Source organism: Phalacrocorax aristotelis, chromosome 2, assembly GCF_949628215.1.
Source record: "Phalacrocorax aristotelis chromosome 2, bGulAri2.1, whole genome shotgun sequence".
Lineage (NCBI taxonomy): Eukaryota > Metazoa > Chordata > Aves > Suliformes > Phalacrocoracidae > Phalacrocorax > Phalacrocorax aristotelis.
In genome coordinates, this window is record NC_134277.1 from 101,398,444 (window position 1) to 101,416,886 (window position 18,443).

Below are 18,443 nucleotides of genomic sequence, written 5' to 3' on the forward strand. Positions count from 1 at the left end.
CTTACCTAACACTGGTCTACGCAAGATATTTCTATCTTGTATTATTTTTTGGAACATATGCTATTATTTTTTGGAACATGTTCCAAGCTCAGGTCAAAAGTAGCATCAGCACAACCAATAGTGAAAAGCATACGGGAACATGAGGACTTGTGCTAAACAGGCAGAAAATGAATTGTTATTTTGTAGGGTTCATCTTCTGTTGACTCACTGAACAGTGAGCAGTTCTGCAGTTGTGAAAAGGGGTCAGCGGAAGGCCATGGGCAGAACTAACCCTTTGGTAGCTAGATCACCTTATCTGTAATACAACACATACAAATACATACAACGAACTGTGCCGCCTTCCCTTGGGCATCTTCAGGCTGCATTCACTAGAAAGAACCCTTTGGGAAAGTAAAGAAAACATTTGTATCACAGTTATTGCCTGTGACTTAATTAAACACAGAGGAAACGGTAGTCCTGCGTGTAAAAAAGTATCACCTCCTCTGGCTGTTTGGCCATCATTCCTGTTTCACACCTTGGTTTTTTCAGATTCACACTGTATGTTCCCCTGAAATTATGACAGAATGAATGTAAAGCTCATTTATACTTCATGAACCTACTATATGATTACTCATTATGAGCTCTCACTTAAGGGGGTAACATTGCAAAAGGTTACCAGGCTAGGGAAGAAAGAACATGAACTGACCACCATCATCTCTGGAAGGCACTGTGATTATTTATTTTTATGATCTAGATCGGGAAAGAAACTTAGAAGCACATGTGCTCTTTTATGCAGCTTAAATAACACCTTATGAACAATTTGAGAGACTACAGCTCCAGAAGTACATCTTGAAAAAGGTAGTGCGGGAAAAATATATAAGCTTGCTCCTAGGTAAGTTTTATTTAGGAGTTTTTAATAAAAACATCTTTTACTTGGACAAGAAAGGGGAGATAACATTCTGGTTTTGGGGCTTTTGGACTACTTTGACTGTACTCATCAGGTAAGACTTGGGAATAAGCTTTCATAAAATAAGTGAACTAAAGACCGCCTGCTGTTTCTAATTTTCTGCCATGTCTTATCCTTGCCACAGGCTGTCTTTTCTTACTCCCTCCTTTACTTGTACAGTTACTGCTGAGTATAAAAGAACAATCATTTTTTCTAGTTTAAGGAAAATTACAATTAAAGATCATTAAAATATACTCTTCTACTTTACACAAAATTCTTAACTGCATCCTGGATGTACTGTTATTTATCAATAACTGTGCCAGCAAAGAGCTAATATAACCTACAGAATATATAATACTTCTAGATAATGAAAGCCACATTTTCCCACTGGGCTGGTATTAATCTTTCTGAAGCCAAAAATTAATACCCTCCTAACTATTAAGCATCCTGATAGATTATTTTAAGTGCATATTATTAGCATCTAACAACAAAAGTATTGAATTTTTTCTTCTGTCCCTGTTAACACAAAAGGCAGTGCTTAGGGAATTCACAGAGACTGTTACCTCCCTCGAGTAAACAGGTTGCTAATAAGTGAGCATCCTCTGTGAGAAGTTCTGAAAGAAGCAGGCCTGTTTTCTTCCTCATATTAAACTGGAATTACTTAATGGAAGATAAATGAAAAAAATCAGGTACAGGTATTTTGGCTATGTAGAAACATCTCTGTTCAGAAGTATCACATGTGGGTGTTTAAGCAAGTTGCAATTTAGGACTGGAAGCAAATTGCTACCAGAATGCTTACAAGTGAAAATGAATGTCTGTAGTTAAACTGCAATCCCAGTACTCACATCTATCTCCACAGCATGTTGATTTCACAATAATCTAAATTCTACCAGATTAAATGATCTGTACCCACATAGTAATACAATTCCTCAGTGTGAAATCACTGGCAAATTATGTTAATGATGTTACTTCTGTTGCAATCAGTCACTGTTTCAGCTCCCAGTAAATTACATCTATCTTCGTGAAGTCACAACTGTCCTCTGAAACTCCTGTGGCAATCTTCACAGGTGCACTCCTGCAATATTTTGTATCATTTTCTGGTCAGTTTGAGGTTTTGGGGTCCTTTTTTTTGATTGGTTTTTAATTTAAATTTTCTGAAGTTGACTTGACCTCTCCATTTTGTTTTTTTTTCCTTAAAGGGTGTGCACCCTTTCAAAATTGCTTGGGAGACCTGCCCATTTTAACAAGAAAGACCAAAACATTCTACCTTTATAGTGAAACAGAAGAAAACCCCAGAAGAAAAACAGGTAAATTACTTCATTGACATGGCCTTCTGCCTACAAAGACTGAAACATCTCCATCATAAGGCTGATGAAGAAAAGACAGATACTACAAAAGATCATGTCAATGAAGATTCAAAAAAGGTGACTTGCTAAAAAAATGACAACATCAAAAACTACATCAGTCAGATGCCTAAGAGGATGAGTTAGCTAGTCAGTGTGTCCTAAAGTAGTCACCTTCACTTTAGGGTGAATGAACTGCACCCTAAAATATATTAACTCTAAAAGTGATCTGGATTACTAGCTCAGATTTAGATGTCTGGAATATAAATTTCTACAGTTACTTGAGATTACTCTCACCCCATTGTCTCATATTGCATTGTAGTATATTTTAAATATTTTCCCTCAAGAGAAGATGTATTTTTTACATTTAAGCAGAGATTAAATTTCTAGCTCCTTATTCATGCCAAGAATCTTTTCCAGACCAACAGATGTGCAAAGCTTAAAAGCTGTAATACAAAGGATGCCTATCGCCAAACGGAAGATTTAAGAACATCATTATTAAGTAACCACTCAGTAAAGGTTATCATAACCATAGTTGTTTTCAAAAAGCGTTGCTATTTCAGGTAGGATTAACCAGCAAAATTTCTGAGCCTACCTTATTAACTTCAGGAACTTTCTGCAAAGAAAGGTGTGAGAACACTTATGCTTAATCTGCTACCAAAGAAAGGTAGCTAGGTGCACCAATAAGTAAGGGAATATCCTAACTCTTACTTCCAGAGTGACATTAATGAAATCTGAGACAGAGAGATTACAAGAAGCCTTTGTTAAGAACCTGATATGTCTTTCCAGGTCACTATTGCTTTATAGACAACCTCCAGTGAAAAAAGCCATTTGGATGAAGCGTGGCAAGACAAGGATGACATGCTGACTTTGAGTTCTGAGACCTCAGTTTCCTCATTGATTGATAAAGATGACCTAGATATACTGAAATAATCAGATCACCTTCACTTTTTACCTATGTTTAAACCCTTGGAACTGAAAGAACATGGAATAGCATGGGTCAGTATGCCTGTCAGAAATATTTTTGATAAAGACTATGAACAGCATTTATATCAAGTGCAGAAATTCTGATACTGTTTATCGCTAGCCAGAGCAAAATAGAGCTATTTTTGATAAGTCAGAGTTCTGAAAGATGGCTCCTAGGACACTTGTGTGCCAACAAGCAAAAGCACCTGAGTGCACCAGAATACCTAGGAGGAGGACAGCTACACAACTGCAAATAAGAAAGTAGCTGTTTAAAAAGGAGCTAGAAATGCCATTAGGAAAAGATGAAGGATTAAGGAAGTACTGTGAGACTCTCTATCATTTCAGATAATGTTTTGTGTGACCATATGGGTAATTCTGTAATTTTTACCCATAACTTAGGAAGAACATCTGTATTATCACCTAATGAGGATTTGAATTTTGATCACTGTATGTGATTGCTAGCATTTTGGAGGACTGGAAGAAATGCTTTTACTAAGTAAAATCTTTATGAACAGTAATAACAAACATGATGCAGAGCAAAAGTTGTCTGTTCTTCTGCAGACAATAGCTGGAAGTATAAAACTTGCAGAAAGGTGGAAATTAAAAAATAATAGGGAGCTGGTATGTACATATATACATGTACACACATATGTAAATGTATATACACACTCACCAGTTATAGCCAGGTTTGTAAATCACAAAGGTGTAGCCAGAAACTTGTTATGTAAGTGTTAATGGAATGATGTTACAGTTGTTCATTTAAGTCTTATTCAACCAGAAATCCATCCTAGAGAAGAAAGGCAATTAAGAGTCCTAATTCATTTTACAAAATATTGATGATTTATAATTGAGTTCAGGGCTATGCCACATTTCTGAATGTTTGTTCTGTAACAAGGATAAAAAAAAAACCCATGCAAACTATTTTACTAGGACTGAAAGACATGAACTGGCAGTCGTTTTAGTTAGCTAGCCCTTCAGTGAGGCCTCCAGACAGAAAACCAGGATAGTTTCATCTCAAGTGAGTAGGCATTTCTACCAATACCTTAGCACAGTTACTTGATGCTGGAGAGAAAATAAAGGAAAGAACCTTACATTGGCTATAGTTTTAGCTGATACTGAAGAAGAGAAGTATTGCAAGATTCTCTGACAGACAAATGGCAAAAAGCGTCCTATAGAGAATGAAACCAATTTTTCTTTTCATAACCAGGTTTACTAATGTGGGAGTCACCATTTTGAATCTAAACACATGAAGTAAGACATTCAGCTTTCTTCTGTCCAAGGTGGCTAAATCATTCCTTCTGTTTGGCATTAGAAGAATAACTTCTCACAACCTCTTTCCCTCTGAGACAGTTCTGTGGCTCCCAAATACAGCAGAGACCATTTTTTTTTTTTGTCAAATCAACTGCAAGGCTGTTTCAGAGGAACATCCATAAAGGGACATGTAAAGGAATCCTGTAGAATGATAGCCTGAAGAGACTCAAATATTCTGGCAACAAACTCTAGCCCTCAGGATGTATGCTGAGATCTGATGAGTAAGGTGTTCCAAAGGCACTCCCAAGAGACAGCAAAAAATGGCAAAAGTAATTCTAGTACCTAGAGAGGAATGCTCCTACTCAGGAAATCTAACTGCATTTTACATCCATCTGCTTTAGTTGAGAACATGTGTGTGGAAGCGTGTCTTCTCTTTCCTGCCTCTTCACCGGTTGCATGTAAAGGTTTGTGCATTAATCTTAATGTCTCTCTCCAAAAAAAATGAAAATTAGGATGCAATTCAAGTGCAATTTAGGAATCTGAAATCTCCAAACACTATCATTCTGTGACTACAAATGAATGGAGATTTAGAAGTCATGCAAACCTGTTTTGAAACAGCGCAGGACAGTGACTGACTGACTCACAAGCTTGAACACAAAAAAACTATGAAGTGGCCCTGGTAGATTAATGACAATAAAACTTTTGAAACAGGGTATTTCACAGCATTTTTCTTTTTCTGTCTGAAAGTCAACTTTCAGTATTGGTTACTGAAGGAACTTTGGGTTTTTTACTTCGGGGAAAGAAAAATAACAATTATCCCTTATGTTAGAGAAGAACATAAATCAAAAGTAGAAAGAAAGGAATAAGATTGCAAAACATTATTTAAACAGCCAAAACCAAAACTGCATGGAACATGAAGTTGTTCTGAATTTTCATTTTATATATTTTGCAGAAGGCATTAATGATAGAAATTTAGATCTTAAAATGTTAATAAGGAAAGACCGAAGGCAAAATTTTACACACATGAATTGTTAATTTTGTAATCTGACATCAGTAGCAAGTAACTGCTCAGAAGGCACATAGTGCAGTTTTACAGGACAGCTAAGCAGCGAGCCGAATGCAAAGCAGCTGCAAGGGCTGCCTACTGACCACTTTTTGCTACCCTGGCGCTATGATGGCACAAGCACTTACATGGCTATGGGGGAATCACATCTATCTAGTACATTACACAATAAGTGGCAATAAGTGGGTGACTGCATAAAATCTACTAAAACAGCATGAGGTAAATACGGTACCTTTTTTTCAGCTGCACTGTCAAATGAAAACACATTTAAGATGGTCCAGGTATCACACGGTACAAACTGCCCTTTCATGTTTGCAACAAGACATAAAGGAAAGGGAGAGCACATGCAGTAAATGGATATTATGCCAAGGCAAAATACCTCTTGGCTTGAATAGCTGCAGTACATATATCCACAATATGAACATATAGACAAAGATTAAGAAAAGAATTTATATTGTTTTAATATGCTAAAATGTATTTTAAAAACCTGAGGAAAATGTAATTTTTAAAATTAAGATTTTAGTACGATTAAAATCTTCATGTGTCTATCAGGTCATAAAATCTAAAGCCTGTATGAACACCAGGCAAGTATGGTATTGGACAGCAATTTTTCAGTCTCTGACATTGTTATGTTTCTGAAATAACTATCCTGGAAACAACAACATTCACTGTAAGCTTGGTCACTTAGAAATATGAAGTTAACCCTGGTACACTAGAGACACAGTTATGATGATGACTGAAATATTTTATCAGGGTGTTGTGGTATGTAACCAAATAGATGAATTAGCCTATTTCAACTCAGCTATAACCTACTGTAACTAATTACGATGGGAGTCAAGTAATGTAGGGTTGGTTTTTTTTAAAATTCCTGTACACATTTCAAGAATGCATTCACACTAGTTTTTAATAGTTAACATTTTTACCTAAGGAATTTGTAAATTTGAAATATTAAATGAACACTTAATTCCCAAGAAGGGATGCAGTAACACAGATCACACAGCCCTTATGGACTCCCGTGCAAGTGTAACTGAACAATGTCATCTTATAATCTTCCCAAATGGTTCTCTATTCAATTGCATATATACTTCCTTACTACATATTGTAACCATACTACAACTACCTTTATGTAAACCTAGCTAAAATAAATAAAAATAAAATGCAGTGTATATTAAAAAGAATATAGAACATCTGAACAATGTGAATGATTATGAACAGGGGACAAGTTACGACAAATAGAAACGGTTTGCTACAAAAATCATGGTGGGCACTCTAACTGGTACAAAAGACACAGTTTAGATAGTCAAAACAACTTTAACTTTTGAGCAGTTACAGTTTTAAACATACTATAAAAGGTAAAATAGTAAATAAAAAACCTGTTCCTTTCAGTTTGAGTTTTTAATCTTCTCTGTGGGGTCTTTTTCATAGTTTATAAATTCAACCTTCTTCGTTAGCTAGCCAACCCACCTTTTTTTCCTTCTCCTGTCAGCAGTTTGGTCATTCTCCTGTAACTGTAGACACTTCCCCCAGCTCTAAACATGCTCAAAATTTATTTCAGCTCTGACGTTACACTTTAAATGACCTTTTATTTTATTGTTGAATACTTCCTTTAGCACCTCTTCAGTGGGACAATGTAATTGGACAATAACATAGACTGAAATTGTAGAAGGAAAAACAGACAGTAATGCATTTCCCTCCTACTCCTGGAAAAGATTTTGTATTCCATATCCTTGAAATTCTCAGACACAGCATTAATAATTAACAGTATATGGCCTTATATCCACTGAAATTAATGGTAACATCCTAAGGAGTATCAGAGTGTACAAAATTTAGTCTTTACTTAGAACTGGCTATCCCAAAATAGACAAGGACTATTTTTCCTAGAAAGTACAGGTTCTTAAAACAACGATTATATTGTCTCTGCACACAGCAACAAATACACGGAGTAAAAACATTAACAAATAACCCTCCAAAGATTTCCTTTGGGATGTGCCAAGTTTTTAAAAGACTCATAGCATTTTTTGCCTCTACAATAACAGAAGCCTTTAAAGATACAACATGCTTACTTAGGACAGTGAAATCACCTTTATATCTGTTGTGAATGTCACAAATTTATAGAATGGCAGAGCACTTTTAATGTAATTACCTTTTGTGCAGCAAGATGAAGGGCAGTTCTTCGGCTACGATCAGCTCTGTTAACATCGGCTCCAGCCTTCAGCAATGCCTCTGCACAGTCCAGCCTGTCAGCCAATACACAGTACATAAGTGGAGTTCTTCCAAACTGATCTGCTTTATCTTTGAGCTCAGAGTTTCCTAAAAAAAAAAAATATTAAAAAAAAAATCACATGAAACAAATCTATAAGTATCTAAGAGTAGCACTTTTTTATTAAAAGGGTACTTTAATTAAAAGTATGACTTATTATAAGTTAATAGAGTGACCAAAATAAAGGAGTATAAGATAAACCCAAAGCTACTACCTTCTACCCTCTTTTTATTGACGTTTATAGGACATTTCAAAACATATTTACAGAAAAAAGTACATTTAGAAAACATTAGTTCCACAAATACACCTACCACCAGTAACACCCTGCAGCAGCATAATTATAAATATTTTAAAAATAGTTTTACAGGTCTTCACTGCAAAGATTACATTAAAAAAATATCCACAGCAAGTAAGCCAAAGAGTCCTTCTGAAACCGATGAACACTGTAACTAAAACAAGCTTTGAAGCCTACTTACAGTAACGTTTATTTAAAAAGCATAAACAAGTCAATATTACATCAATACCATTATTTATTTCATAGTGACAATATGGAAACTACTAAAATACTTCTCAAGCTGACTTGAATTAAGACAGTTGGTAAGGCAGCAATTAAGCTAATTAAGAAGTCTGAGGTCCTATAAAAAAATCAAAACATTGTATTCCTAGTCACAGCCAAAAAAAAACCCAAAACCCAAGCCAGTATGCATCCTCCACTACAAAGTTTCGTATTTCTATTATGTCAGTACACAGAAGCTAGTCCCTATAAATTAATGGGTATCAACTGTGCTAACACATCCCAACTCTAAATACATCTCCCACGTAGCAATGTCATTACCATTATTCATGGAACATTGAATTTTAGCAGGTAAATTAATTTTTCTTTTTAAATAGTCCTTTGTTTGCATGATTGTTGATGCTTCAAAAGAACTCCAGCAAAGGCATGCCTCTCTTTTACAAACACAACTTTCACTCTCCCGCAGCATATTATACTTATTTACATATCCAGCAAATGTATTCTCATCTATAATTTCTATTGATTCACCCAGAAGAAGAGTCAAACAGATTAAATGTGAATCAAGGGGAATATCGAAGATTAATATTTGTTCCCTATCAACCAAGCCTCTCAGAAAAAAACACTTTTAAGCAGGATATTTATTGCCAGTTAGAACAATCATTTGATCACTCAATTTCCGAGTTCCTTTAAAACTGTTGAGTGAATATCATGTCATTCTCATGATTAGCTCTGTAACACCTTCTCTTGCTTAGAAACTGATTTGCACTCTTTCTGCTCTGTAATAAACAGTTTAGGAACCTTTCCAACCTCTTCTGTGAACGCAGATATAGAAATTTTTTCCTTCTTCTTCACCCATGGCCTTGTCTCCTCTGACTGCCCCCTCACCTTGACAATCCACTAGTTTTATAATTAATTTTTATTACCCTAGCAAATTAATAAATTTTAAAAAAAGTATTTTACTGACCTGCATCTACCTTCCTCAGACACAGGTTATGTTTTTTGAAGAAGACCTTCTTGCTTTTAATACCCACTGTTATACTGCTGTTTAACCATGCTTGCTTCCCTTTTGACCTTCCTAAACTACTACTTTTAAGTGCTTTTGCATTCACTTCACACTGCAAACAAGGAGCTTACTCTTTAGACTAATCTTTGCAAACATCTTCCTTTTCATGTGCTTCACCATTTTTAGAGTGCACAACTATAGTGGCTACTGTTGTTTATCCGTGTATACTCTGGTCAAGAGTTACAAAATCTTGCTTAGTAAAACTAGTTCAGGTCCTACACAGCAGTCAAGAGCAACTCAAGAGTTGGTTCTGTTCTGGATTCACCAAAATTTCTGTTACCAGTCCGTTACGGAGTTCTAAAAATTTAGTTTTAGGATCACATCCTCTATAGCCATTTAATCAAAATATATGACAGTAACCTTCATTACTATTGTGTTCCTGTCAGTCCAGACACTCTGATCTCCTTTAGCACATCACACACATCGCCACTGTCTGGACAGATGGACAGGAATAAAATGTTAGTGCTATAGTTTCTTATTTAGGTTTGAATAGGATGCTACCTTTTTCTACTGTATTACTACATAAATGAAGATACAGAATAGCTACAATGCCACCTTCTGTAGATAAGCCACTGGAAACTCCATATAACGTTGTCAGCTTTTCCTCATTTTTAGCTTTAGAAACTGCCTCATAATGAGCATAACAGCTGAGTTTTGATTTTTTTCCAATAAATAAATGACCAAAGTATATCATTATACTGAATATAAATCAAATAATAAATCCAGTAATAGAAAATTACATTTGTAAATTTACACAGGTGGGGTTTTTTCTGTAGGACCTTGCATAAAAGCTGCAGAAAGATCTGGTCCAAACTTTGCTTAGAATTAGAGAAGGTGAAGTATTGGATACATCTTATTCATTATTCTTCACATTGAAACAAAAGGTATCAAAAAAGCTTAATTTTTTGGTAGCATACTTAAAAGTAATTTTTAAGACTTTTAAAAAATAATTTGCAATTTTACTAAAGGGCAGTTAAAAGCTGCGTAAGTTGAAATGTATTTGGTTGAAATATGCTTGGTTTATTATTTATGTCCTGGTATATGTAACTACATTCTGACATTAAAAAAAAAAAGGTAATATAATTTTTACTAACATTACGTACATATTTGATACTGTTAATATTCTAATTTTTATCAATATTTTATCTGGAAAAAGCTCATGTATTGTCTTTAAATATTTACTTATTGTCCTTTTATTTGCATTACTGAAGCCTGTATTTCTTTACTTCTACTAAAAATGGAAAGTTGTAATATTTACTAAACAATAATGTCACTTGTTTAATTAATTACATGGCCATTAGGAAATATTTCTAAAAATATTTCTAATATATAATAATAAATAAATTTAATGCCTAAAATAAAAAATGTAACATAGGAGTTACACAGGGGAATTAAAACATTTTTATTTTCCCTAACTCGTAAAAACATTTGCTAGACTTTCATTTCACAGTATTACAATTCCATTGCAAACTGGATGCAGTTTCAAGATAATTCTTTCCTCCACTATTAGAAAGAAGTATCTTTAAAGTTATACATACATACTGTGAAACTGTCGATGTCTTATATCTCAATATTTTAGGCTAACAATAAACGCTTTTTCCACTCAATAGAGCATAGCACAGAAACATCAAAGCCAGTTATGACCAACCACACAGTCCTGTGCAGCAACATAGAGATTTGGAGGTCCAAAGCATAATTTAACATGGCACTGCTCTCAGTCAACAAGCCAGTTCCTTAATTAGCTAAATATAGTTAGGTGCTCTTCCAGTATTAGGTCGGTCTGATAATTTAGACATCACTAAACCATATTCTACTGTTCAGCACTAACACGGCTTCAATAGCATCTTAAATGTGTTGAAGATGATGGGACTTACACAATCACATATATTTTTAAAAAGAAATACATAAACATGCATTTCTCCCAATAAGACACATGCACATGGCTTATGCTCATATAACACTTGTTCTTAAGTCAGCAGTGTACAAAATTAATCCCTCTCCCTAAATTCCAAGTTCCCTTTCTGTTATATAATGTCAGAGGATATAAAGAATGTAGAGACTAAAAGAATGAAATGGGTAAGGTCAAGCCGAGCAAAACCGGCCTAAAGCTCAAGTACAACCCAGCCAAGCACAGCAACAAACATCTAATTTCATGTACAGCTCCCAAAGAGTGATGTAACTGATGACAAAGAGTTTCCATGACTGCAGACGGTCTGAGTGAAAAATGAGCAAGATCTTAAAAACTTGATGCCAGCGATTTGCCCGAAGCTGCTGCGCTGTTTTTTTAAGGGAAGGAAACTATCTTCGGCTAACAGTAGGTTTCTTTTTTGTATTGCTTCATTTGCTTACAAGACTCTGTAAGGCCCTTTGAATGGTGAAGTTTCTGTGGGCATTGCCCTGAAAGGGTGTCTCTGTGCTCAGGGTAAGAGACAGGACAAGGGCTACAAGCTACTACATCAACTACCAGGTGCTCAGGGGAACTAACTCCATGAAATGCAATAACCACAGCACCTTGCGGACCTCACAGTTACAGTAAATTATTATTTTCTGCAATCAAGAAAGCACAGATAGCCTTCTAAACATTCGCATATTGATGTACTTAAAATGTGCCATGGCAAAATTAAATTTTCTTCAACATACCTGCCCAAGAAAAGAAGTTTGTCTGACCCCTCCCCTTTCAGGACCATCCTTACCCCACCCAGATTATGCATTTCATAAGCTTGTTGCCAATGAAGGTCACGAACACCACAGAATCAAGCTGCCCAATTCCAAAATTTAACTCTCATATTCATACGTCATCACTTGCTCACAGTCTGTACAAGCAGTCACATCAGACTCTGACATTTCTATGCATTTTTGAAACCAGAAAAGGAGAAGGAGCAGGAGGAAGACATGATTTCTGCTTAATTATTAAAAGACAGACCATCTTTTGTCACTTGCAAGAATCTTGCCTTTTGTAATATCTGATCTGAGATTTATTCAACCTCCCGTATTGCAGAACATGGAAGAGAAAAGCAGGGAATCAAACAAAAACATGCAACTGCGTACTAGCAACCCAGAATCTACAGTTAATGTTTACAATGAAACACCGTATCAGAGTTTTAGAAGCACTTGTAGGTGAGTGATACATTGTAAGGGTTTTAGAAAGAGGAGCTGGACTGAACAGACACTTCAGTGTAGTGACTATTATACACATAGTTGTGTTCTCATAAACAATTAAAACAATTACATGCATCTTCCTGAAACTCTACATAAATGCGTGAAATGATCCTCCAAATACAAAATTAACTTCTGTTCCCTTTTTGCCTAGGATTAAAATAATACAGATGGGTTTTAACACTGAAGAGCTGTTAATTAAAGACACATTCAGTGTTGTATAAAACATAGAAAATACCGTATTCCCCAAAGCCTGAGATCATGCAATTCTAAAACAATGTGATACAGTACTAACAACTCACTTTTGTTAGAGCATTGGTTATACAATAAACACTTGGCATGCACTGTGCTTCATGGTATTTAACTCATTGGCAGTTTAGAAAGTCCTGTCATTAAGCATCAGTAGTGGTTAGCGTAAAGGGACACTTTGTTTCAAAGCCCTTTTTCTTGTCTACTTACCTTTGATTCTGTTTATGCCTCTTGTTGGTACAGGTTGTCAAAAGGAACACAGCATCCAGAACACGCTGTATTATTTCAAACACCTGTTCCCTTAAAATCATAGGCTCGTGGGCAGCAGATTACACAGGCATCCATTCTCATTAATTATATGCAAATACAATGTATATGTTTGCATACAGCCACCCATGCTCCATCAAACTACAGATGGGAGAAGGAATAATCACTAAACAGGTTAGAGGGACTGCTCTAAGAGACTGTTTAATCAGCCCCCATGCCCCTTCTCTGTTAATAACTGAATAGGGAAAACTGGAAGAGGAAAATCATAATGAATTTAGGGGTAAAAAGCCCTGCCTAAAAGAAGGAGAAAGTCAGACTTTATGTTACTGCGTATACCACTAGCCACATAATCAAGATGCAAAGCTCAGCTGTGTTAGGAGAATGTTGTTAAGCAATCCAGCATACGCACACATAATGCTCAAGTACTGTCCTGAATTAGATGCTGCTGCTACGTGCAGTCTTGAGGTTTGGTGAATAACACCAATTGCTCAATTTACTTCTGGCATCAAGTTTACAGTGCCTGGTAAACAGCTAAAAATATGACTCTGATGCATTCTTCTTCTGCTAGGCTATATTTTTCTTTTGGTCCTGCCCTGGTAAAGGTAAGGTCTGTGTCATATCCTGTCAAAACACGACGAAGCAGAAAAGCCAAATTTTGCTATTACAGCAAAGGCTGAAAGGATTATGTAGTTTTCTCTCCCATGTAAAAATAACATATAGCATTTTGATTTTGTTGCTGCATGATTGCCATAAAAAGAATAATGATTTTCATATCTGGTTCTAATGGCTGTTTTGTGGTATATTTGACAAGGTGTATCAGCAACACAGAAGTACTTGAGTTTTCAAAATACATCTTTTGGCTGTGAAATGAGCAAAAACATACTGAAGTTAGCAAAACCTCTTTGTTATGACTTCTGATTGTTAGCCCGGATTTGAAAGCTCACTTTTTTCCCCCTCCATATGCAGGCAGAGAACTTAAAAAAACCCAGGTATTTAAAGCTACTTTGTAGCTGCATCCCACAGCGTTCTAGAAGCATCTACATATCAACTGCTCATACTCTGTTTATAAAATGTTCTGCATGAGTTAACAGATAGCATTAAATACAATCGGTGTATGCTTGAGCCATCATATGACAAAGTAAAGTCGAAGGCCCAACAAAAAATATTTGTTTCAACCCATGGAGCTTCTATAAAGTCAGTTCCCTCAAACTTTTTCTTCTGATTGAGTTAAATTAGTTCTAATTGTCTTTTGAGAAAATCAGATATATCTTGTAAGGAAGAAAAATTTACTGCTTTCTATACAGCTTAGACAATAGATCCACATAATTTACTATCTTATCTTCAACATAGGTCAGCAGAAGATACATATGGAAACTTGACTGTTGGTTTAATGCGATTACCATTAAATCCTTTACACCCATTAAAACTGACAGTTAATAGTATAAATAGTTTCCTGTGATTTCACAATCCTTCACCTTCATCAAGCTCCAGGAATGGGATTTTCAAAAAAGGCTGAGCTAATAAAACTTCTACAGTATCAGGTGGAATTGCATTTAATCAGAAACTCTGAAAATCAAAGCTTTCACCTATCACATATATGACAGCCTTCCAAATGTATGAAAATTAGTTTTGGAATACAGAACATACACTGCTTTTGAACACTACTAATGTGGAATGCCATAGAGTTCTTGGAGAGAGAAGGAAGGCGAAAACCTGGGCTTTTTAATGGATGGGAAATTTTTGGGTTTTTTACTTCAGCTTCGATAGGACCAGACTCTCTCCTTACATTTAATTTGTCTTGAAAAACATTTTTATTGTATCAGAATACAATAAAAATAACAAATAGGGCTGGCTCATTTTGTCCCCAAATACTATACTGTGACAAGACTTCATTAACTATAATAAATCTGTAAAAAAACAGTTTATCAAATTTCCCACAAAACCAATGATTCAAAAAAAGGATTTGGGGCCAAAATATTTCAGCCCAAAGCACTTCTCCAGAATTTCAAATTCCCTGAAACAGGAGTCCTGCATAATTCTTCTGGTTGTATCACTTACCAATTTTCTACTTTACTTCATGCAGAAGTACCAATCAAAGGCAACCGATAGTAAAAAGAAAGAAAAATCTATTTTCAGGACTACATTTGTTCTAGAAATACATATAACCAAGAAATGAAAACGTATCTTAAAGATCAGAGCACTAAGTCAAAACCAAAAAGCTTCAGTTCTGAAGTAATCAAAATGCATCTACAATGAAAACATTTACCTGCTATTAGCTTCTGGAGGGTACTTTTATCTCCATTAACAGCAGCAGCATGCACTTCAGATGCTAATGAGGAACCACTGAAGAGGCAGTTGGCTGAAATATTCATACTCTTTCAAGGTATTACCATAGGTCAGATCGGCACCACCAACATTTTTTGTAGGAATTCAGTACTAGGAAAAAAAAACCCAACACAATAAAATAGAATGAATTTTATAATTAGTCATTAAAATGACTCAAACAATGCTAAAGAGAATAAACTGTTCTGTTAAAAACAGCAAAGAGCAAACACATTTCTTATTACATGGATTAAATCTATCTGTAGCCAAGATTCAACCAGAAAAAGCCTACATTAAGGAGAGAGATATATATATATTACAGTTCTGTTGCCTTCAACGCAAATTTCAATCAATAAGCTTTGCAAAATTCTGCATGTAGGATAGTGTTTATCTACAAATCCAACAGACTGCTCCTCAGAGTGTTGGTGTGCATGTTTCAATTCAGTAACTGATGAAGTTTGTTATCAAGTATCACCTTGATATATTCCTCCAGTGCAGGATATCTGGTGATATTTTACCATGATGGTAAATGATATCTATGGTAGATAGGTTATAGTCTATGGACATATGCAGGACAAGGTTTATAAATTGAAGTAATATCTTTCGTTTGACAAACTGGCATAACTGAAATAATCACATCAGCTTTCTAGATCATAAGTGTTCTTCAAACCTGAACAGAAATGGGAAAATGTGTGTGTAAGAAAAGCCACAATGAAATAGACCAGGAGCCTGGCTCTCAAATTGGCCAATGGTAGATGGCAAAGAACAGAGCAAATACATATATATAAATACATACATATAAATTGACATGCCTGAGGGACGGATGCCATCCAGAGGGACCTGGACAAGCTTGAGAAGTGAGCCCATGTGAACCTCATGAGGTTCAACAAGGCCAAGTGCAAGGTCCTACACCTGGGTCAGGGCATCCCCTGGTATCAATACAGGCTGAGAGATGAAGGGATTGAGAGCAGCCCTGCAGAGGAGGACTTGGGGGTACTGGTGGATGAAAAACTGGACATGAGCTGGCAATGTGCACTCACAGCCCAGAAAGTCAACCATATCCTGGGCCACATCAAAAGAAGTGTGGCCAGCAGGTCAAGGGAGGAAATTCTGTCCCTCTACCCCATTCTGGTGAGACCCCACCTGGAGTGCTGCGTCCAGCTCTGGGGCCCTCATCACAGAAAAAACATGGACCTGTTGGAGTGGGTCCAGAGGAGGCCATAAAAATGATCTGAGGGCTGGAGCACCTCTTCTATGAAGACAGGCTGAGACAGCTGGGGTTGTTCAGCCTGGAGAAGAGAAGGCTCTGGGGAGACCTCATTGCAGCCTTTCAGTACTTAAAGGGGGCTTAGAAGAAAGACGGAGACATACTTTTTAGTGGGGCCTGTTGCGATAGGACAAGGGGTAATGGGTTTAAACTAGAAGAGGGTAGATCCAGGCTAGATATAAGGAAGAAAATTTTTACGATGAGGGTGGTGAAACACTGGTAACAGGTTGACCTGTAGGGGAATAGACAGGGATCGGCGACCGGAAGATCACGGGATGTGACGGAAAGATAGACTCCTCCCCATAGGAGTGGCAGGAACAGGAAGCGCAAGATCTATATAAGCGTGTGACGCAGTTAAATAAACAGACATTTTGTATCCATCATATTGATGTCTGTGCATCACTGTCCCCAGGGTGGGTAGAGCCCTGTGTCCCGGAGATATGCGGCCCAAGATAAGTTCTCCCATAGAAGCGTACAGCAACAACCAGAGAAATTGTGGATGCCCCATCCTTGGAAATGTTCAAGGTCAGGTTGAATGGGGCTCTGAGCAACCTGATCAAGTTGAAGATGTGCCTGCTCACTGCAGGGTGATTGGACTAGATGACCTTTAAAGGTCCCTTCTAACCCAAACTATTCTATGATTCTATATATATGAATATGATTTTGTCCTGCTCTTCCAAATATTCTCCCAACCTACAATTATTTCTAGTTCAGTCACTTCCTGAAGTGGACTTGGTTTCTGTGTATTTAGTACTCTACAAATTCTGGGTTTTTTTTTCAATTAATTTCTCTGCAATAAATGTGTCCAATCTCCTCTTAAGATTATGCAAACTTATAGCATCCACAACATTCACTGGCAAGTTGTTCTGTGCCACAACCATGTGGACAAGATGCTTATTTTCATCTGTCTTGCCCTGGATCTTGCCATCTGATGGCCCTTAATCCTGGAAGGGACAGTAAATAAACACTTCTTATCCATCAGTAATTATTCTACAGATTTCTAACATATCATCCCCAATCATATTGTCCTCTAGCTGAGGGAGTCATAGCTTATTTAGCTGTCACCCAGGCAGCAGCTTTTCTGTATGCATGACCATTTTAATTGCCCTTTTTTGGAGCTTTTCACTGTTCTGTTCTAGCCCTTTTGAGATGGAAAGAAAGTGCTAATAGTTATTCAAGATGTGGGCAAACATGGATTTATGCAGTGATATAATGGCATTCTCCCTTCTCTATTTCTTTCCTAGATCACACCTACCACTACAGTTGCCACCTTAGCCTCCTCTGAAACAGAACTGCAACCTACACTATAATTCTGCTCCCTCAAGATCTTGATAATTACCAGCTCGGGTCTACACACCATTTCAGAAATGAGGAAGGGCCTGCACACTTGAAAACTTGTTGATTTTCTCCAAAAGTATCAAACACTTGAATTTCTTCTTTCAATTCTTACCACACTTCATATTTGGAATGGAAAACAAACTGAGGTGAGCAAACAATAATTGTATACACACACAAATAAAACAAAAGGTATCATTGAGGCTGTCTGCTGAATTCTGGAAATTTTTCAGGTCATCTTCTGTTCCATGTTAATTTAAATAGACTCATTTTCCTGTACCACATTTATATCATAGTACACTTGGAAAACAGCAAGAGGAAGCTATTTTGCTTCAATTGTTATTTTCAGCCATCTTTGGTTTATTTGTTCCATAAATTTCATGTATTACTACGCAGCATCTGTTGTCATTAAGATAATTGCAGATGGATACATATCAATGTTGGGGTAAATATTATTAAAAT

At 36.4% G+C, this 18,443-nt stretch overlaps 1 protein-coding gene across 1 annotated transcript in view; it reads right to left on the bottom strand.

Moving 5' to 3' along the window:
• Positions 1-18,443, bottom strand: part of INVS (inversin) — a 111,396-nt gene that overhangs the window by 86,011 nt on the left and 6,942 nt on the right. Inside the window, exons 2-3 of the mRNA XM_075084518.1 lie at positions 15,324-15,493; positions 7,692-7,858 (exon numbers count right to left, since the gene is read on the bottom strand). Coding sequence (XP_074940619.1) covers positions 7,692-7,858; positions 15,324-15,429 — 273 coding nt within the window. The 5' untranslated portion in view covers positions 15,430-15,493. The remainder of the gene's footprint in view (positions 1-7,691; positions 7,859-15,323; positions 15,494-18,443) is intronic.